Source organism: Periplaneta americana, chromosome 5 (genome assembly GCF_040183065.1).
Source record: "Periplaneta americana isolate PAMFEO1 chromosome 5, P.americana_PAMFEO1_priV1, whole genome shotgun sequence".
NCBI classification, from domain to species: Eukaryota; Metazoa; Arthropoda; class Insecta; order Blattodea; family Blattidae; genus Periplaneta; species Periplaneta americana.
In genome coordinates, this window is record NC_091121.1 from 107,099,481 (window position 1) to 107,122,462 (window position 22,982).

The following is a 22,982-nucleotide window of genomic DNA, read 5'->3' on the forward strand; positions in this document are numbered from 1 at the left end:
TTGAAAATAGGCTATATGTATATTACAAAATTACTGAATAAATTGCAAACTTCTTTACCATGTTAATATTTAGTATTTACCTTGCTTGACTAGTTTCGAAGTCCTGTATTTCATTGTCCAAAGCCTAGTACAGATCCCGCGCTATCTTCTGGTTTCCTGTTGTGGTTGGGTGTATTCATGATTGATGCATTTGGATGTGTATTGTAATGGATATTTATGACATAATATTGAAAACAAAAGTATGTAACTTTAAAAAAAAAAAACATTTAAAATGACACACTGCATTATAAACAATAAGGTAAGACTGTTAGTGGAGTATTACTTTACTTCTTCAAACATCTGTGATTCTTATTTATTGATTAAAATTATTTACTTAGCTTTAATGAATTTTAAGATTAATTATTAGTATTATTACTAACTTAATTTTGGTTGCTTCCCCTGCTTCGGAAGCCACACTACGCCACTGTATATATCTGTGTTGTTTGGGTAAAGGGAGATAAGTCATAAAAATGGATTTGGAGATAAATGAAAATTAAACTTCGGACTCTTATTGCAAATAATTTTCTACACAAATAAAACAATCAACTGTTAGTATTCTTTTGATTTTTGCACATTCACTTGTATAATTTAATTTGTGTATTCATCTGGGGAACAAAATTCCATGTGCACAAAAAAAATGACATCCCCCTTTACCGGAACATCATTTAATCAGTAATTTTGTATATATATATATATATATATATATATAAGTATAATCGGAATATTACCTTCCCAGGAGAAGACTTCCTAACTTCCCATGCCAGTGATGTTGGTCGTTGAGGAGGAGGTGTGTTTTCATATTCCCATTTCACCTTGAACCATTCTATGAGGTTATGAAAATCACGAGTATAATTTTCGAGCACCAGAATTACCTCCTGTTCAACAGATAACAAAGTAATATCAGATCCACCCATTCAATTACCAGTAATCAATTAGAATGTTTCATTCATTATGTGAGGATTTTAACAAATTCAAGTGCTGTATTGTATAAGTCATTATTCTCACAAGTCAAAAACTACAGAAGTGCCAGAGAGTGATAGTGACAGTAAATAAGGGTTTTTAGAAAAAGCGTCGCATATTTTTACAGGAAGTAGCATTGGTCGAAACTAGAAGAAAAGTTCCTATAAACATGTGTCCAGAAACAAATATCTGTTCAGATATGTATTGTAGCCTACGATATCCACCTGTCTGTTACGTAGACACTATAGAAGGTTACCACGCATTCACATGCTTCAGTCCTTTTCAGTGAATCACGAAATCTTGCGACCACACCTGGCTGTTGTAGGATTTGTTCACATGCATTGGCTACACAGTCCTGTAATGTTTGTACATTGTCGATCGGTATGGCATTCACCAATGTCTTTAAATGTCCTCTTAGCCACAGGATTTAGGTCAGGTGATCGGGGAGGCCATGCTACTGGACCTCTTCGACCAATTCATCGCCCATTAAACCTCTGGGTTAGGTACTGTTGCACGAGACATAGAAAATGGGGTGGTGTTCCGTCGTGCATTAACAGAAAGACAGCATACACCACTGAATACTTTAAGTACTTATCAACAGAAGTAAAATGATAGACTCTATAGTATCCTGGACCTTTGTTTTAGTACTAAAACATTCTCTGTTTACTTCTGTTGAGATATGCTAGCCAATCTAAAAACATGTACCACTGTTTTGTGTTTTTAAATTAATGACGATCATAGGCCACAATACAACCCATATCTTAACAGATATTTATTTCCAGACATATGCTTATAGGGAATTTTTTTCTAGTTTCGCCTAATGCTACCTCCTGTAAAAATATGCGACAATTTTTTAAACACCCTGTATACAGTTGTATTAATAAAAGTAAGGCAGTTCAAGTTGAGTAACCTAAAATTTCTAGACAAAAGACGAATAATATATTTATCAAATATTGTATTTCATAACACCATTAGACACCCAGATAATAATATAAATAAAATCCATGCAATATAGTAAAGAAAGAGAGAAGTACGCAGATATGATATGTGCCATATAATATGTACTGGTAGAGGACTCAACGTACCTTCATCTATATCACATATTGATGAAAAAATCAAGATACTCATTACCTGTTATTATTAGCTTACAACCCATTGCATATAAAATCAGTATCGGAAGAAGCATCGTGAAAAAAACAAAGGCCTATTATAATTTTTTCAAATATGTTTTAGTAAAACTGTAATAACTACACTATTTATGCATTTACTGATCCACTTACCAGTGTGTTGCATGTTTTATTTTATCTCCAATGACTTCCAATATCATGCTTGCTGTCTGTTTGCATAACTTAAATCGATGATAGAATTCAAATTCGTGCCATATACGAAAATAATTCAGACACGTTCTAAATGTTCTGGTTCTCCTTATTCTTTGAATTTGGGGTAAAAGAATCCTATGCACTGTAAAACACGTATGTAGTTTAAGTTTCAGCTTAAACTTGAATTGTGAAACCAGACCTAAGAGGTATTTCTTACCAAATAAAAAATACAGATAAAATTTCTGAAGTTTTAAAACTTTTCCAGGAAAAACGGAACAGTTAAGGAACCAAATTATATTTTAGTGTAGACCTAATACAAATTGATAAAGTGGTTGCTTTCTATGATGATAAGTGCAACGCAAATTTTGGTGGCATTAGGAGAAAAGGTAACAACAAAATGTTCTTGAAACAGAACGTAAATATCGTTATGATTTGAGACGGTTCCTCGTATAGGATAAGGAGGTTTTAATCAGATTAGTATTTCGTGTTAATATTCCTATATGGATAAGAAGCAGGGACGTTTAAGAAAGTTTCAGAATGTGAGGCGGAAGTAACAGGTGGGCAGGAAGGCCGAAGCCAAGCTACGCGGACAGGAAACATGTGTCCAGGCGTAGATTTGACCGATGAGGGAATGTGTGGACTTTGCCTGCGGGTGGTCAGCAAGATGACGCCAAGCCAGGTTCGAAAAAGAGATGATCTGGTATATGTCAGAGAATTGTCAGAACATCGGAAGTAAGGGGAGGTTCTAGTTAACGAACAATTTTTGAAGAACGCGTCTTAAGTGACGTAAGTGTAATCATGGCCAATCAGGATTCTTAATAGAGACACGTGATATATAGATAGGGGCGAAATTGTATGTTTGGTGGTTGAAAGTAGAGGGTAGATTTGGCAGACAGAGAGAAGGCATATACAAGGCGTACAGAGAGGTCGCACTCCACATATTCTCGGCAAACCTAACTCGGAAGGACAACAATTTACGGACTCAGAATTTTTTTTTTAGTCGGTATAGGAAGAAGCCGTGTGTTGCATCATTATTATAAGTCTGAATTCTTTTCTCATCATTATTATTACATTAGGAATAAATTGTCATCACGTTATCAACTCTCTGTTATATTACTGGTGTTTTATAGTATAAAACATATAATTACGTGAACTCAGAAATTAGTCTACCAACTTGTAGGAAGTGAGAGCAGTAAATTATACACTTGGACGCGCATTTCTGCTAATCTGAAACGAACACTTAATAATAATAAACATTCTCATAGTTCTTACCAACAACTTCTGGTGTGCGCCTACATCATTTCAATCTACGAGCACGTCTCCCAAACCCCATGTCCCGACCGTTTTTGCAGCTGACTTGGGAAATTCTCATACTCTACCGGAGTAATCTCGAGGAGGCTGGCGCCCAAATTAATCAGTATACATAGTTAATTATTGACATCAAAGTGCCATCCTTGAGATACTTTCCATACACGACGGAGCTGGCAGCCGAGGGCAAGGAAAGGCGTCGTGGGCAACAACGACAACGACCGACGACCCGCTTCATATTTTGGCGCCACAACGAGGTGCGACCCTCTTCATATTTTGGCGCCCCAACGACAACGTAGCTTGCAGTATCATGCAGTGTCAACGACCGACAGCCACAACACCGTGCAGACCCCAAACAGCTGAGAACAATGATGGACGGTGGGGGAGACGATCAACCAGACGTAACCTAGAAGACGTCGATACGTAAGCATAAAGGGTTTCATTTCAATTGTTGTGTCCATATATATGTACATGTGTGTAATTCATTTTGGTTGGGTTTATTTTGTTTTTGAGTTTAAGGGGAATTGTTGAGGATATATTGTATATTACGTGTTACTAAGGAGCCAAACTAAAGGTGGAAAAATGGAGAGTTCAGCAGGGACGAGTATCGGACAAGAGAAAGGAAGTTCACAGGGCTCGGATAGTGGAACAATGAGTAGTAAGTTAGATCAGTTATTGGGATGGATGAAAACAAATACAGAACAGATGAATCAGATGAGGAACGAAATGATAGAAACTAGTAGCAGGCTAGAGAGCCAGTTCGGTAATTTGAAGAGTGAGATGGCTGAGAATATTAGTAGGCTAGAGAGCCAGTTGATGGAAAGTTCTAAAGTATATCGAGAGCAAATTGGTCAATTAGGAAATATAATGAACGAGAGATCTAATAGATTGGGAAATATGATAGAAGAGAGCTATAATAGATTGGGAAATGTACTAGGCGAGAGCAATAATGAAATGGAAAGTAAATCAATTGTGGATATTAGTGAATTGGATAATAAGATAGCCGAGAATAGTAATGAAGTGGAAAGTAAATTAATTGAGAATATTAATGGATTGAATAATAAGATAGCCGAGAATAGTAATGAAGTGGAAAGTAAATTAATTAAGGATATTAGTGAATTGAATAATAAGGTAGCCGAGAATAGTAATGAAGTGGAAAGTAAATTAATTGTGGATACTAGTGAATTGGATAATAAGATAGCAGAGAATAGTAATGAAGTGGAAAGTAAATTAATTGAGGATACTAGTGAATTGGATAATAAGATAGCCGAGAATAATAATGAAGTGGAAAGTAAATTAATTGTGGATATTAGTGAATTGGATAATAAGATAACCGAGAATAATAATGAAGTGGGAAGTAAATTGGCTGTGGATATTGATGAATTGGGAGATAATCTAGATGAGAATTGTAATGAATTGGATAATAAATTAGAAGAGAATATTAATGAATTGAATGATATGGTAGCTGAGAATAATAATGAAGTGGAAATTAAATTAGCTGTGAATATTAATGAATTGAAAGAGAAACTAGATGAAAATAGTACTGAACTGAAAGATAAGTTAGCTGAGAATATTAATGAATTGAGTAATGAACTAGCTGAGAATTGTAATGAAGTGGAAATTAAATTAGCTGTGAATATTAATGAGTTGAATGAGAAACTAGATGAAAATAGTACTGAACTGAAAGATAAGTTAGCTGAGAATATCAATGAATTGAGTAATGAACTAGCTGAGAATTGTAATGAAGTGGAAATTAAATAAGCTGTGAATATTAATGAGTTGAATGAGAAACTAGATGAAAATAGTACTGAACAGAAAGATAAGTTAGCTGAGAATTGTAATGAAGTGGAAATTAAATTAGCTGTAAATATTAATGAATTCAAAGAGAAACTAGATGAAAATAGTACTGAACTGAAAGATAAGTTAGCTGAGAATATCAATGAATTGAGTAATGAACTAGCTGAGAATTGTAATGAAGTGGAAATTAAATTAGCTGTGAATATTAATGAGTTGAATGAGGAACTAGATGAAAATAGTACTGAACTGAAAGATAAGTTAGCCGAGAATGTCAATGAATTGAGTAATGAACTAGCTGAGAATTGTAATGAAGTGGAAATTAAATTAGCAGCGAATATTAATGAGTTGAAAGAGAAACTAAATGAAAATAGTACTGAACTGAAAGATAAGTTAGCTGAGAATGTCAATGAATTGAGTAATGAACTAGCTGCGAATTGTAATGAAGTGGAAATTAAATTAGCTGTGAATATTAATGAGTTGAATGAGAAACTAGATGAAAATAGTACTGAACTGAAAGATAAGTTAGCTGAGAATGTCAATGAATTGAGTAATGAACTAGCTGCGAATTGTAATGAAGTGGAAATTAAATTAGCTGTGAATATTAATGAGTTGAATGAGAAACTAGATGAAAATAGTACTGAACAGAAAGATAAGTTAGCTGAGAATTGTAATGAAGTGGAAATTAAATTAGCTGTGAATATTAATGAGTTGAAAGAGAAACTAGATGAAAATAGTACTGAACTGAAAGATAAGTTAGCCGAGAATATTAATGAATTGAATAATAAGATAGCAGGGAATAGTAATGAAATGGAGAATAAATTAGCTGAGGATATTAATGAGAATATTGAGGAATTGAATAGTAAGGTAGCCGAAAATAATAATGAGCTGGAAAGTAAAATAACTGCGGATATTAATGAATTGGGATATAAATTAGATGGGTATAGTCATGAATTGGAGAATAAAGTAGATAAGAGTATTAATCAATTGAATAGTAAGGTAGCTGGAAATAATAATGAGGTGGAAAGTAAAATAACTATGGATATTAATGAATTGGACGATAATCTCGATGAGAATAGTAGTGAATTGGACTCTAGATTAACCGAGAGTAGTATCAGGCTGGAGAGCCAGGTGTTAGAAAGTTATAGAGCATTCAAGGAGCAAGTAAATAGAGTAATCGAAAAGTTTGATGAGTTTGGGAGCGATAGTGGACTGGAGAAAGAAAATGTCAAAACCGTGACGAAATTGGGGCGGAGGGCAGAAGAAGCCTTCCCACCCCACAGAGGGTACAATAGCAATAACCGTAATGACGGTTGGAGCAGGGATCGGCCACACAGTGCTGGCGGTCATGGTTTACGACCCTACAATAATGACAGGCAGTATAATGTGAAAGGATTTTCTAACAATGTTAGGAAGCGGTACTGCAACGATCAAAGGAGTGAGTATAGGAAGGGCTATTGGAGGCCTCATTTTTCTGCAGGAGGAGAAAAAGTTAAGTGCAAGCATGCTGGTAGATTTAATGTGAGGAGAAGTGTGTCTCCACATGTAAACTGTCAATTTAAGAATGGTACAATGACATATGAGGAAGGCCGCAGACGATCCCAGTCGGAGAATGGCGATCCGATTCATGATAGACATCCAGGCGACGTATCATGTCACTAGACGAGAATTTGTGTGAAGTTGAAAATAATATGATTTTTTAATGATAAGAAAAATAAGAATGTGTTTGTTTTGTGCATATAGTATTTGAGCGGTATAAGCAACTAGAACCAAGAACTAATTTCAGTGTTGAAAATGTTACCTTGTGAAAAATTTTTGTTACTTTTGTTTTCTTTTTGCCACCTTCAGAATTAGTTGGTTTTTGTGTGTTTTGTTGTAAGATCACGCGATAAGTAGTATTCCCTGTGGCAATAATTTAAAGATAATATTAATAATAATTAATAATAATGATAGAATATTTTTAATTAACTTCATATATGTTCATTTATCTGCAGAAGTTGAATGTATCGATTTGAATATGTATCCATTTTTTTAGAATCGATAGTAAGTGCGAGACCATCATTTTAGTTCGAGATGTGTTTTCAAGGCTGCAGTTAATGTATGAGATATGATAAATAGAGTCATTAGTATTTCAGAAGTATTATGTATCGTTTGGTATAATTTTGATTCTGGTTAATAATTATTTCGGTTTTATGAATGTAAATGTGTTTTCAAGGTTGCAGCTAATGTATGAAGTGTGATATAAAGGGTTAAATGGTATTTTAAAATGTGTTGTGTATTGTTTAGTGTAATTTTTTTTGTTTTGTGATTCAATAATTCTTATTTCTGTATTATAAGTATAAGTATGTATCAAGGAACCAATCATGAATGTGAGTGAGAGAGCGCCATTGTATTCGGATGTGCCCTGAATGTTACGATTGGATGCTGTATATAGGTCAGGCAGAGGTCAGTTAAACTGGCGTGTGAGGTGTAAGCAGTCGTGGGTGTGTATATAGATTCATACATGTAAATAGTTGTAAATATGTAATAATTATAAGTGTAAATTTGTACATTGTTTATAAGCTTAGCAAAAGGTGTATCCAAGTGTGACTAATTAGGGGACACCGGAGACTAGTAGCGAAGGTAGTTTATGGGGCGTCTCATAACAACAAATATTCCCTTGGGAATATTCTTTGTTATGAGAGGGCATTTGAGACGGTTCCTCGTATAGGATAAGGAGGTTTTAATCAGATTAGTATTTCGTGTTAATATTCCTATATGGATAAGAAGCAGGGACGTGTAAGAAAGTTTCAGAATGTGAGGCGGAAGTAACAGGTGGGCAGGAAGGCCGAAGCCAAGCTACGCGGACAGGAAACATGTGTCCAGGCGTAGATTTGACCGATGAGGGAATGTGTGGACTTTGCCTGCGGGTGGTCAGCAAGATGACGCCAAGCCAGGTTCGAAAAAGAGATGATCTGGTATATGTCAGAGAATTGTCAGAACACCGGAAGTAAGGGGAGGTTCTAGTTAACGAACAATTTTTGAAGAACGCGTCTTAAGTGACGTAAGTGTAATCATGGCCAATCAGGATTCTTAATAGAGACACGTGATATATAGATAGGAGGGCGAAATTGTATGTTTGGTGGTTGAAAGTAGAGGGTAGATTTGGCAGACAGAGAGAAGGCATATACAAGGTGTACAGAGAGGTCGCACTCCACATATTCTCGGCAAACCTAACTCGGAAGGACAACAATTTACGGACTTAGAATTTTTTTTTAGTCGGTATAGGAAGAAGCCGTGTGTTGCATCATTATTATAAGTCTGAATTCTTTTCTCATCATTATTATTACATCAGGAATAAATTGTCATCACGTTATCAACTCTCCGTTATATTACTGGTGTTTTATAGTATAAAACATATAATTACGTGAACTCAGAAATTAGTCTACCAACTTGTAGGAAGTGAGAGCAGTAAATTATACACTTGGACGCGCATTTCTGCTAATCTGAAACGAACACTTAATAATAATAAACATTCTCATAGTTCTTACCAACAACTTCTGGTGTGCGCCTACATCATTTCAATCTACGAGCACGTCTCCCAAACCCCATGTCCCGATCGTTTTTGCAGCTGACCTGGGAAATTCTCATACTCTACCGGAGTAATCTCGAGGAGGCTGGCACCCAAATTAATCATTATACATAGTTAATTATTGACATCAAAGTGCCATCCTTGAGATACTTTCCATACACGACGGAGCTGGCAGCCGAGGGCAAGGAAAGGCGTCGTGGGCAACAACGACGACGACCGTCGCAGATTCTGGCGCCCCAACAACGACCGGCGACCGCTTCAGATTGAGTAGTTGGTGATGCCTATACAATATTGTACATAATGCCATGCAAACAAGTACAAATATTTTACCAGTTGGGGTCACCAAAACTGTTAGTAAATTATTTAAATATATCTAAATTTATGCAGTCGGGAGAAGAGTTAGGGGTAAAAGAAGATATTAAATGATAAACGACATTAAAATATATGGATCACATATGGAGACAAAGAGGAAGGCAGAAAATAGGAAAGACTGGAGAATGCTGGGTTTGCAGTGAAAGACCTGTCCTTGGGCAGAACACAATGAATGAATGAATTATGCAGTTAGAGTGGAAGATCTGAAGAGTTTCTGTAACTTAGTCGATATCGAATATAAATATAAGGAAGTACGAAAACAAGCCACTTTCACTACAACTAACTGGAAGTAACTAATAGATTTAAATTAATAAAAAGATTAGCAGGCACCAAATGGGGCAGTTCTAGGAAAACTTTAATCACGACCCATAATATGTATATAAAACCTGTACTAAAATACTGCTCAGACGTGTTCATAACAGCATTAAAAGAAAAAAGAGAGAATCCCTGGAAAAAAATATAAAATCAAGCCTTGTACTTAACAACTGGCGCAATTAAAACTACTCATATTGAAGCATTACAAGTCATCACTAGGGTCAGGAAGCTCATAAGTTTGCATATATTTTTCCTTTGGCTGTAATTAATTGCTTATTAACTATCTTCACGAATCATCAACATTTAAGCTTATGAAACCAAATTTTATGTTGCATATATTTGCATATTTTGGCGTTTTTTATACATGCACAATATTTCATGATATTTGCATTATTGCAGCATATTTACTGTATATGTTTAAGTTCATCAAAGCTGATTTGTACAAAAATACATCGTTTGGATTTTTAAAATAAAACCTTCACATTCTATTTTTGAAAACTGGTATTGAGTAAAATTATTACAATTATATTTTTATCAGAAAAGTATTGTGGCACACCTAGCGAATCTCACAGCACAAGACTGTGCCGCTCTCAACAATGAATTTAAGTTTAATCTCATCTAGTTTGACCTATATGTTATTACATTTATAGTTTATTATTATTATTATTATTATTATTATTATTATTATTATTATTATTTACCAGCGATATCAAGAAATATGGAATTTTATTAGTGCATTTTATTGGCATATTTTAAGATTTTTAAAAGCATACTTGCATACATATTTAGTACGTTTCTAGAGTATGAACTTTCTGGCCCTAGTCATCACTTTAACTAAACCAACTTATGAAAAATTAATTAGACAGTCAAACTGTGATATACGGAGTAGTTATCTAAATTCCAAGCCCAGATTAAAAACACAAGCTGACTTTATACAAGAAGTGATCAAATTGAAAAAACAATTTAGGTACTGGCACACCAAAACATTTAGAAATTTTATTACATAATAATACCAGTAAAATGCAACTGATACTATCTTGATCAATTGAATCAGTCGGAGCTACAAGGAACTAAGTCACTTTTCACAACTTTTCAGGAGAAGCAAAAAACATTCCACTAATGACACAAATATTATATTTTTATGTTACAGAGGACAAAAGAATATTTAAAAGTTTTAGTTCCTTCTTCCACCGATCGATGCACATGACATCCGTTGTTCAAATTGTTGCATAACCCAAAACTGCATATTTTGACTTAGTTCCTTTTAGCTCCGACCGATTCAATTACAATCTGGACTTGCATTCAACTCTACTAGACCTACAAGAGGAAAGAGAAGTAAAGAAGATGGGCTGGTGTATGATAATCGAAGGGAAAGACACAAAAAAAAGAGCAGTTGAAAAGTGATATTAAATACCAACCAATCCTATATTGAGAAAGTTCGTGCAATATTACTGCACTCTTCACAAATCCCTTTTTCCAACAGTGATACTTTACAGCATATAGATTACAGGCTTCATATATCATTATGTTGTTGGAAACTTATTAAGGAAGCAGTTGGATAGGACTGCACACTGTCACCATTACTACTTTTTATATTATTTCTGAATAAGATAACCCAAGAATGGAGAACAAGCAAGCATGGAAACATCAAAATAAAAGAAACTTCAATATTGATGCAAGGCTTTTTTCCAAATGATAAGATGTTGGTAGCCAGTTCACAATTTACATACAGTTGTCATAAAATTGAAGATCTCAGTACAATAAGTGGGTTATGAACCAAAAGGCAACTTTTCAGGAGAGCAAAATCGAAGTTTCTATTCACTTTATTTTTTGGAACAGCATATTACATGAACTTCAGTTTCTAATACTAAAAATGGGTTTATGAGACAACCAATGACAGATTCTGATTCTATGAGGCGGGAATAGTAGGAAAGTTTGAAAATCCGAAAATGCCACATTTGGTCGATAACCCACTTATTGTTCTGAGGTCTTCAATTTTCGATAGAAACATGCAGAAAAAACTAAAGTGATTGTTTTAAAGGGAGATATCCAACAATGATCAAAATTTGCATTAACAACAATGATATATTATAACTGCTGAAGTAAACACTTTCAATTATTTAGGTTGTCGCCTTCCTCATGTTAATATAACATTTATAAAGTCCCTAAGTCCCTAAGAGTATTTTCCAGTATCATAAATCAATTTCCAAATCAAAGACATTTAACAGAATGAAAATTTACCAGATGCCTCTCAGATCTAGCCTTACTTATAGTGATGAATTATGGACTACATGTGAAATAAACAAAAGCCGGCTGATAAGTACTGGTATGAAATTCTTAAGGAGAACTTTAGGTTATGCTCATTTTGATCTTAAGTGAAATAAAGTAATGAATTTAAAGGAAAGGAAATCAGAAATAACTTCAATTGTAACTTCCATAACTCAGCATTGGCAAAGTTGAAAAGAGCATGTCTCAAGAATAAATTTTGGAAGATTACTTAATTTAATGCAGTAATGTTAAATTATCAACCAAAAGGGAAAATAAATTTAGAAAGATGTCTCAAAAGATGAAAGGATTCTGTAATGTAGAGTCTATAATAGATCTTAATAGGCCTACACTTGACAGGATAATAATGATGATGATCATGATGATCATGACGATGATGATACCAGTATGTTCATGCGTCTTCAAAACAGAAAATTTCAAACTAATTAAAAAAACTGCATTTGTAAAAGCATTTAAAATGTCATGTTATTTTATTATTAACTGTCCAACATACCTTACACTCAGAAACACTTTCATCTGTTTCACAAGTTTGATAGATTTCATCAACAGCTCTTTGCAGATTTCCAAACAAAAAGGCCCAATATCTTGCTTGCAATTCTGAAAAAAACACAATGCAATAATTCACCTATTTTATGTTATGCAAAGTGTTACAACTAAGTTAAGTTAAAAACGAAGTTCAATTGAAACTATAGTATTCCATTTACATGTGATCTCAAAGGAAAAATTGACATTCTTATTAATACTGACGTGTTACAGATGTATTTTTAGACCTGATTCTTTCTACACAAATGTGCTGTGATGCTGGGTCAGTTTATTAAGGAAATGCATTGCCACGAGGGAAGTTACAGTTAATCTTTGAAGTGAATGTACTTGCATGCATGAAGCACTGCACTACTATTCCTGGAAATTTGTATTACGCCGTCATATAGATTTTGGAAGACAATGCTAGTGTCCATTCCAATGGGGATGCACAATAAGCCTTTTAGCCTGACGTGCAGGAGGCCTTTAAGACTCCTTAAAGACCCCCCTAACCTAACCTAACCTAACCTAACCTAACGCCATCATTGTTACATCATCATTGTTTCACATACTCTATATCCATATCATCACTTTTTCTAGAAAACTATATGCAACTGGTTGTTTGCAAAAAAAAAAAAAATTCTATTACCAAAACCTATAGACTATAAAGAATCAATTGGTGGTACTTTCATTTTTCGGAACAAACTGGAGGTAGGGGTAACTTTGAATTTTCAAATGAGAACCTAAGTGGGATAGGATACTTAAAAAAAAAAAAACATGTTCAGCTGAAAATCAGGATGCAAGGGGGGATATATATACAGTATATGACAGTTATAGATAAAAGAAATGGTAAAAGGTAAAGGTATCCCCGTAACATGCCTTGAAGGCATTTGGGGGGTTTGGAGGTAGAGCCCCAAGTTATAGATAAATGATTAAATATTTAAAATAAATCCTCTTTTATTAATAAGTTAGAAATTTATATAGATCAATAATTACAATGGGGAATTCAAACAAAAAGAGCAGCGTTTTAATTCATTTTTGCCAGTTTTACCAAATAAAAAATGTTAAGCAGCGAGGAGAGGGGCAAGCTTCTGGATTATGTTCAGTTTAACAGGAACAAGATGATATTTTATAGGCCATTCGTTATCTCGTGAAACCTACTTGCATGTGAGTGGAAGAAGAAAGTGCACTGAGAAGCTTTCCTCCTTCACTATGCATAACTTGGCAGCTAGCTAGCTTTCATACTCCATTGTTACATCATCATTGTTTCACATACTTTATACTGGGTGCTTTGACAAGTATCCATATCATCACTTTTTCTAGAAAACTATATGCAACTGGTTGTTTGCAAACAAAAAAAAAAATTCTATTACCAAAACCTATAGACTATAAAGAATCAATTGGTGGTACTTTCATTTTTCGGAACAAACTGGAGGTAGGGGTAACTTTGAATTTTCAAATGAGAACCTAAGTGGGATAGGATACTTAAAAAAAAAAACATGTTCAGCTGAAAATCAGGATGCAAGGGGGGATATATATACAGTATATGACAGTTACAGATAAAAGAAATGGTAAAAGGTAAAGATATCCCCGTAACATGCCTTGAAGGCATTTGGGGGGTGTGGAGGTAGAGTCCCAAGTTATAGATAAATGATTAAATATTTAAAATAAATCCTCTTTTATTAATAAGTTAGAAATTTATATAGATCAATAATTACAATGGGGAATTCAAACAAAAAGAGCAGCGTTTTAATTCATTTTTGCCAGTTTTACCAAATAAAAAATGTTAAGCGGAGAGGAGAGGGGCAAGCTTCTGGATTATGTTCAGTTTAACAGGAACAAGATGATATTTTATAGGCCATTCGTTATCTCGTGAAACCTACTTGCATGTGAGGGGAAGAAGAAATGCACTGAGAAGCTTTCCTCCTTCACTATGCATAACTTGGCAGCTAGCTAGCTTTCATACTCCATTGTTACATCATCATTGTTTCACATACTCTATACTGGGTGCTTTGACAAGTATCCATATCATCACTTTTTCTAGAAAACTATATGCCACTGGTTGTTTGCAAAAAAAAAAAAAAATTCTATTACCAAAACCTATAGACTATAAAGAATCAATTGATGGTACTTTCATTTTTTGGAACAAACTGGAGGTAGGGGTAACTTTGAATTTTCAAATGAGAACCTAAGTGGGATAGGATACTTAAAAAAAAAAACATGTTCAGCTGAAAATCAGGATGCAAGGGGGGATATATATACAGTATATGACAGTTATAGATAAAAGAAATGGTAAAAGGTAAAGGTATCTCCGTAACATGCCTTGAAGGCATTTGGGGGGTGTGGAGGTAGAGCCCCAAGTTATAGATAAATGATTAAATATTTAAAATAAATCCTCTTTTATTAATAAGTTAGAAATTTATATAGATCAATAATTACAATGGGGAATTCAAACAAAAAGAGCAGCGTTTTAATTCATTTTTGCCAGTTTTACCAAATAAAAAATGTTAAGCAGAGAGGAGAGGGGCAAGCTTCTGGATTATGTTCAGTTTAACAGGAACAAGATGATATTTTATAGGCCATTCGTTATCTCGTGAAACCTACTTGCATGTGAGGGGAAGAAGAAATGCACTGAGAAGCTTTCCTCCTTCACTATGCATAACTTGGCAGCTAGCTAGCTTTCATACTCCCACCAGAAGGTTCTTATTACAGGCTATGGTGCATGTTTTCATTTGTATGTATGTCGGAAGATGATTCAACAAGACGAGCAAATATTGTTGTCATTGATAGAAAAAAGAACATAGGAACAATACTAGACCCGACTATCAAATTTGAAAGAGATGCACAACAGCCAAAACTTACTGATAAAAAGAGAATCATCTATGAACTGTGCATTCCTTATTTTAGCAAACAGTATAACACCATGGTTAATCGTTGGTCAGTACACGGACTTCTTTTTGGAGTTTGTGGTACCATCTCCAAATACACCTATAACCTTTTGAAATCACAGGGATTCACATTTTAGAATACTGAGAAAATCCTTAGAGAAATTCTAAAGGACTCAATTCAAATTTTGCAATTTCATATCCATTTCAAGTAATATGATTCACTTTAATTTTCTTTTTAATTTTATTTTATGTATTTTCATTGTAAACTTATACAGGGTGTTTCAAAAATACGGGGCATAATTTCAGGTATGTATTTCCCACATGTAGACAATCAAAATAGTTCATTACAACATGTGTCCGGAAATGCTTTATTTCCGAGTTATGGCCTTCACAACATTGAAATTCACCGGAACGTTTTTCTTTCCGCAGGTCGTTGCCGTCAAAGGCGACATTAAGAGGGCACTCTGACAGTTCATTCCGAGGCGAATGATACATTCAGTGTTGTGTAGGCGTTAGACTGTGCGACATGTATTCAAATCAAGAGCTGGCAGAGATACACTTCATGTACGGTAAGGCGGATGGCAATGCTGTGCTGGCTCGTCGTTTGTACCAGGAGAGGTACCCACAGCGACAATGTCCAGATCGGAAGACATTTGTACATCTCCATTACCGTCTGTGCGAATATGGAAAATTTAACTCTCCTGGTTTGGGAAGGGGACGACCAAGATCTACAACTCCAGAAGTACAGGAAGAGATTCTGGAGGCTGTGAACATGACTCCTTCTATCAGCACACGAAGGGTAGCATTGCAAGTCAATATTCCTCATACGACTGTCTGGAGACTGTTGAAAGAGTATCAATTGTATCCTTGTCATTTGCAACGTGTACAGGCCCTGTCACCAGCAGATTACCCTGCACGAGTTAGGTTCTGTCAGTGGTTCTTGCAGCAGTGTGGTGTAAATCCGAACTTTCCTGCCTTAGTATTATTTACAGATGAAGCACAGTTCACACGAGATGGCATAACAAATTTCCACAATCAGCATGTATGGGCATATGAAAACCCACGTGCAACTGTTCCATCTCATCACCAGGTGCGGTTCTCCCTCAACATGTGGGCCGGTATCATTGGTGATCGATTAGTTGGACCCCATGTACTTGTAAACAGATTTACAGGGCAGGCGTACACAAACTTCCTGGAAAATACCATACCTCATGTTTTAGAAGACACTCCACTGATCAATTGTCAACACATTCACTTCTTGCATGATGGCACTCCTGCACACTTCAGTCGTACGGCTCGCCGGTACTTGGATCGAAGGTTTCCTGATTGATGGATAGGTAGAGGTGCCCCAATTGCTTGGCCTCCACGCTCACCTGATCTGAACCCTCTCGATTTCTACTTGTGGGGTCATTTAAAATCATTGGTTTATTCGTCTCCGGTGCCTGATTTGGAACCCCTTCGGAATCGAATTGTGGCATGTTCTGAGGACATACGCAATACTACTGGAGTTTGGGATCATGTTCGCAGGTCACATCGATGTGAGGTCTGTATTCAAGCAGGAGGTGGACATTTTGAACATCTTCTGTAATGACAACGACCTGCGGAAAGAAAAACGTTCCGGTGAATTTCAATGTTGTGAAGGCCATAACTCAGAAATGAAGCATTTCCGGACACATGTTGTAATGAACTATTTTGATTGTCTACATGTGGGAAATACATACCTGAAATTATGCCCCGTATTTTTGAAACACTCTGTATATAGGGTAATGTTAATAACCTGCCACGCAAAAACCTGTGTGTGGCATAAATAACCACAGATTTTGGTGTGAACAAATAGAAAAGGAGCATTGTAACACCTGGGATAGCAATATGTCGATGTTTGCAACAAGGTTAGAGAGGTATGAAGAGGGGTTACTTAAGTAATAGGCCAAGGTCTGTGACTGACAGCCCAGAACTCAATTGTGCATAGCCCGCAAGTTAATGGTACATAGCCACAAGATCTATGACACATAACTCCGACTTATGATGCATAGCTCCGAAGTATGATTAGTGTAATATGTAGCTAGTCGGTGATGTATGCAATGGAGGGGGAAAGGAACTGGCCATCCTACCTCATTAGCTCCTGGCCTAGTTGCCTCATAAGTGGTGCCTTGTTGGTATCACTTGTGAGGTTCAGACCTGTCTTCGGACAGTTGACTAAACAACAACACAATGACAAATTAACATTTTATTTTTGAAAAAATTAAATCCAAAGGTGTTACATATAAGTTACATCCAATTACACTTCTTTGATATAAAGTTTCTTATCAATTTTGTAAAACACACTGTCCCCTTCCATTTCAACAACTGACGTAAATAGCTTGCATAAATCTGGTTCAGTTTCACATATGATCCCTTCATTGATTTTAAAAAGTAATCCATAACTGCCAGTCCTCTTGGGACACATTACTTTAACACCATCTTCATCTACAGAACTTTTCAACACATCTGAACTTGGGTTATACTATCATCAAATTTGACTAATAAATTAATAATATAAAAGTTCCTACTTCAATATCCGTAGACTTAATTCACCCCCTTCCTTAAAACAAACTCTATCTGCTGATTCATGAGTGTCTGCACCATGCACCAAAGATTTCTTAGAAACAGACTTTGAAGTAGAAGGGCTGATACCTATTTGATAATCATATCTGACCTCCTTCCTTAAACAGAAGGTAGCAACTTTTCCTTCTTATATGGTAGGCTTAATGCAATGTACTCGTATTAGATCTATTCCTTTTATGGTTGTGGCACTTTTAAACATCGTACTTAAACTGAGTCAGCCACGAAGCACTGAAGCAATCAAACACAAAGGCAGACATTAGGCCAAATATAAAAAGTTCGCTACTGACACATATTGATAGTAATTTTGTTTTTTGCTTTCTAATCTCAAGGATTCTAACATCTCAAAGTGCAATATTTAAGGAAAATTTCACCTAAATGTGTCGTAACTAACGTTAAATATGTGCAACTCACGCTACCGTCACTCACGTTACATATTTTCAGATTTCAAAATAGACTCTCGTATAATATCAATAATGCATTTTTAGCTATGATTGAAGATCAGGATGAATACTAAGGGGACTAAACAATTTAAGAGTGGTAATTATTAACATATCTATGGGAAAAAAAAGTATTTTCGTAACTCACATTACACGGCACATGGTTGTATTTAACTCTCATTATAAGCAAAACGGGCACGTAATATTAAAGTCTAAACATATTTTAATCTTATCTTCGGCCACTAGCTCTCTGTTTATAATATGTATAGGCCTATAATATAAATTTCCGAACCAGATAATTTTGCACACTGAAAGAGTAGCTTATGAACAGGTGTAGAAAGTACTATAATCACCAAACTAACATAGTACATACATAACCATAAGTATTCTACCCATGGGCAGGTCTTTCACTCCAAACCCAGCATTCATCAATCTTTCCTATTTTCTGCCTTTCTTTTAGTCTCCATATATGATCCATATATCTTAATGTCGTCTATCATCTGATATCTTCTTCTGCTTTGAACTTTTTCCTGTTCACCATTCCTTCCAGTGCATCCTTCAGTAGGCAGTTTATTCTCAGCCAGTGACCCAACCAATTCCTTTTTCTCTTTCTTATCAGTTTCAGCATCATTCTTTCTTCACCCACTCAACTTCATTTCTTATTCTGTCTCTCCATTTCACACATTCCATTCTTCTCCATATTCACATTTTAAATGCTTCTAGTCGCTTCTCTTCACTTCGTCGTAATGTCCATGTTTCTGCATCATACAATGCCACACACTCCACACAAAGCACTTCACTAGTCTCTTCCTTTTGTTCTTTTTCCAGAGGTCCGCAGAAGACGGTCCTTTTTCTATTAAAAGCTTCCTTGGCCATTGCTATCCTTCTTTTGACTTCCTGGCAGCAGCTCATGTTACTACTTATAGTACACCCCAAGTATTTGAAGCTGTTCATTCGCAAGTTTATCTTCTTTATTTTTCTTCTGACAACCATGGTCTTCGTCTTCTTTGCATTCATCTTCATCCCATACTGGTGACAGCTGTTATTTAGCTCCAGTAGCATATCCATTACTAGTGTCTCCTCTTTTCCTAACGCCATATCATCAGCAAATCTTATGCACATTATTCTTCCTCCTACTATCACCCCTCCCGTGTTCTGAAAACAGTTCTTCACCAAATTCTCCAAGTAGATGTTGAACAGGGTAGATGATAAAGGGCATCCTCTCCCTTTTTCACTTCCTTCAGACATTTCTTCTCCTATGCTGACTTTGACTCGTCATTTCATATAAAGATTACTGAACAGCCTCCTCTCTTTCCAATCCATACCTATTTTCTTCAGGATGCCTATCAGTGTCGCCAAATTAATTCGCGGGGAAATACAAGAATACGCATTTCCAGAAGAGAATCCTAGGCTATATTAATGTTGTGAAAGTTCACTTCATGTACTGCAAGAAAATATGGAAATTTTAGATAATACTTATGATCATTTAAAAAAAATGTTTTTGTCTTTAATTTCGTGGAATGACTCTATTGTAATTTTGTGGTCAAATGTATCTTAATCAGGAAATGGCAGATATGCACCTCATATAATATGGACCTATCAACTGCAATGCGAGCGAAGTATCAGTAAGGCATTTGTACCCAATAACAAGACCTTCAAGAGAATACATTAATGTCCTGTAGAAACCAGCCCTTTTGAGGAAAAGAGTTTCTGTTTGTGCAAGATCAATTAATGATTTAGAAGAGTGAGACCTTAATCATATTGAGGACAGTAGCGGTGGCAGTACCAAATGCAAAGCAAACAGTGAGAATGTGAGTCATGTGACAGTGTAGAAAATCCTATGAACCAACTCCTTTATCCACTCCATCTTCAGAGTGCAAGATCTTAGTGAAGCTGACTATCTACCCAGACAAGTATTTCATACTTGATTACTACCTCTGTACATTCTGCCTGCCGTACTATTCACCAAATTAAGCAAAGTTCACCGAAATGAAGTGCAGAAATTTTACAATACTCGTATATGGGCTGACTTGCAGTTTTGGAAACAAGACACGAACAACAGTTTAGCATTAATGTATGCCTGGAATAATTATTGCTGACAGATTAATACGTCCTTCTTTTGCCTGGAACATTGACAGGAGCATCATGCTGTAAATTTTTAATGGAACATATCAATATTTTGCTGGAAGAAGTTCCATTATACCGTACTTAATTCACCATATGTGAGTCATGCATAAGAGGGCACTGCCAAATTCTTCTCTTGCTGCTAGAACGATTCTAAATCACAGATTCCCTAACAAACAGGTATGTCATCGTGCCTTGCTCGTTTCCGAGACCTAAATCCATTAGATTTTTACTTATGAAGGCACTTAAAATAAACTGAGTAGGCCTATTCAAGACTTCGGTACTGAGAACACTGGAATTTTTCGCCAGCATGTTGAAGGATGTCAGCAGAACAACAAACACTTAAAATATGGGAGAGAATAAGACAGTTCATGATGCGACGCTGAGACGCCTGTTGTGGTCATTTGCACTAACTGTACAATATGCATGGACTTCGTAAACAAAGATGTAAAAATGAAGTTGTGCTAAGCAAAAATTGGTATGAACTAAAAAGTACCTACAATTAAAAAACAAAGCGAAATTGACGGTACACATGAACATTTTTGCTTACTTTCAGATCCTCTAACCATTTCCCGAAAATTTTCCACATATTAGTTAACACCCTACTTAGCTACATAGTTGAAGCTAATGTGACAACTTACCTGATTTTTTGTCTCGTCCAGTGGAAGCTGACCGTACTCTAGATCCTGGTTTAGGAGACTTACAAGAACGTTTACTAGGCCGTAACCCATCTTCCTTCTTTCCTTCACTTTGAAGTCTGGGCGATGCTGGTGGTTTTCGAGTCACCACTTTACCTGCGTGAACATTTTCCAATTCTGGTTAAACTAGATTACAGGTTATCAAGATAGAATAAGCATGCACATTAAAAGTTATTATCTTATTCACTCACCTGAATCTGACAGTGCATGATCAACTGGCACATGAAAAGCAATCAAATTTCTTGCTGCTCTTCCTTCTTCCTGAACAAGTAATCTAACTTCTTCCATGTCAATTCTTAATTTATTATGGATATAGTATAATTATTAACAATATGCGAATAAGAATCCGTAGCTATATTTCATTAGGCCTAGCATATTCTAGGCTTAGTTATTGTAACTTTAACCTAACATGCCCATATTATTATTATTATTATTACTATCGTTTTGATTACAAATACAGCAGCCTTCCACTATTATTAAAACAATTAAATTGCAACTCTTTACTTCATTTCGATTACGCAATAACAACTACAAGATTTACAAATATTTTGACTTCTGCCAATTCTGATAGTACGAATCAGAGTCACCAACACATGAAATAGAAACTCGCTAAACCAAACACGAAAAATAGCTATCGTTCTAGGCTATCGTTCAAAACTTCTTTTTTCGTCACGGCATCTGAGCATAATATAAGTAATGTAATAACTCGTTGTTCATCGTATGCTTAAGACAAAACACGAACAAAGCTACAACTGATAGTGCAAAACCATGGAGAAATAAGAACTAAACCTGTTTTTGTGACATGACAGCGCTGCGATCAGAGAAACAACTGAATATCATTTAGCGCGGTAGGCCTGTTGCTATGGTAACATGGGCAGAGTTGCCAATGTTACATTGACGCTACATTACCACGTGGTGAGTATATAATTGCAATTCGCACTGTTGGCGCCATACATCATAATTGGTTACGTTTTTCTTTATTTTATGTAACACAGTCCTGTATAAACTATTGAAATATTGTGAATAAATGTTTTAACGTCAACTGATAGCTGTAGCATCAGCTGATCGCGCTCATATTTGGCAACATAGGACCATAGTTCCAAGTCCGGCCACTTACTGTAAAGTATGAAACTGTCATGTCTTCGTGAAAACAGATGTATAGAGGAAACCAAGGGATCTGTAATTAAAAAAAAGTTATGTCTAGCATGAATAAATTACATTGAATACATTAGGAAACTAGTTAAACTGTCAAAACACTGCTCAATTGTAATATCTTCTTATTAGGTACCGTTACTGATACATTTACTTTCGTATAAAAATATCTACTGCTTACTGTAAGCAGCTTACAGCTATCTACCAGCAAAGTTGATTACTGCATGGCGTGTTGTGACATCTCATTTTGGGGAAGCAACCTTAAAACATTCAATCCTGAAGTTGAAATTATTGTAAAATAAACCAATAATGAATATATACAACAATTGAAATAATGTCGATAGGACAGACGCTTTCCAATGTGTTGCCATGTTACCAGCCCTACCAGTTATAAAAGCAGGAGACTCGAATATGGGGGGGGAAAAAACAGCAGAGTGCAGTAGAAATTTCAAGTTACAGATTTTAAATTTCCATAATAAAACATAGCTGATAATCACAGCTGGTCTCAAGAAATTCAGTTCTCCTCACTGTCATACAAGTCAGTTTTAGCCTTCTTCAGTAGCGAACATGTTACATTAAATTAATGCATTGGAATT

The 22,982-nt window shown here is 35.6% G+C and overlaps 1 protein-coding gene across 3 annotated transcripts in view; it reads right to left on the reverse strand.

Moving 5' to 3' along the window:
* Positions 1 to 22,050, reverse strand: part of ssp3 (short spindle 3) — a 383,163-nt gene extending 361,113 nt beyond the window's left edge. The window contains exons 1-4 of one of the 3 annotated variants that reach the window (XM_069826376.1): positions 21,426 to 22,046; positions 21,178 to 21,330; positions 12,458 to 12,561; positions 768 to 914 (exon numbers count right to left, since the gene is read on the reverse strand). In XM_069826376.1, coding sequence (XP_069682477.1) covers positions 768 to 914; positions 12,458 to 12,561; positions 21,178 to 21,330; positions 21,426 to 21,522 — 501 coding nt within the window. In that variant the 5' untranslated portion in view covers positions 21,523 to 22,046. Of the gene's footprint in view, positions 1 to 767; positions 915 to 12,457; positions 12,562 to 21,177; positions 21,352 to 21,425 lie in introns of all 3 variants that reach the window. The other 2 variants (XM_069826375.1, XM_069826377.1) reach the window with 2 other exon arrangements.
* Positions 22,051 to 22,982: the final 932 nt, after the last annotated feature.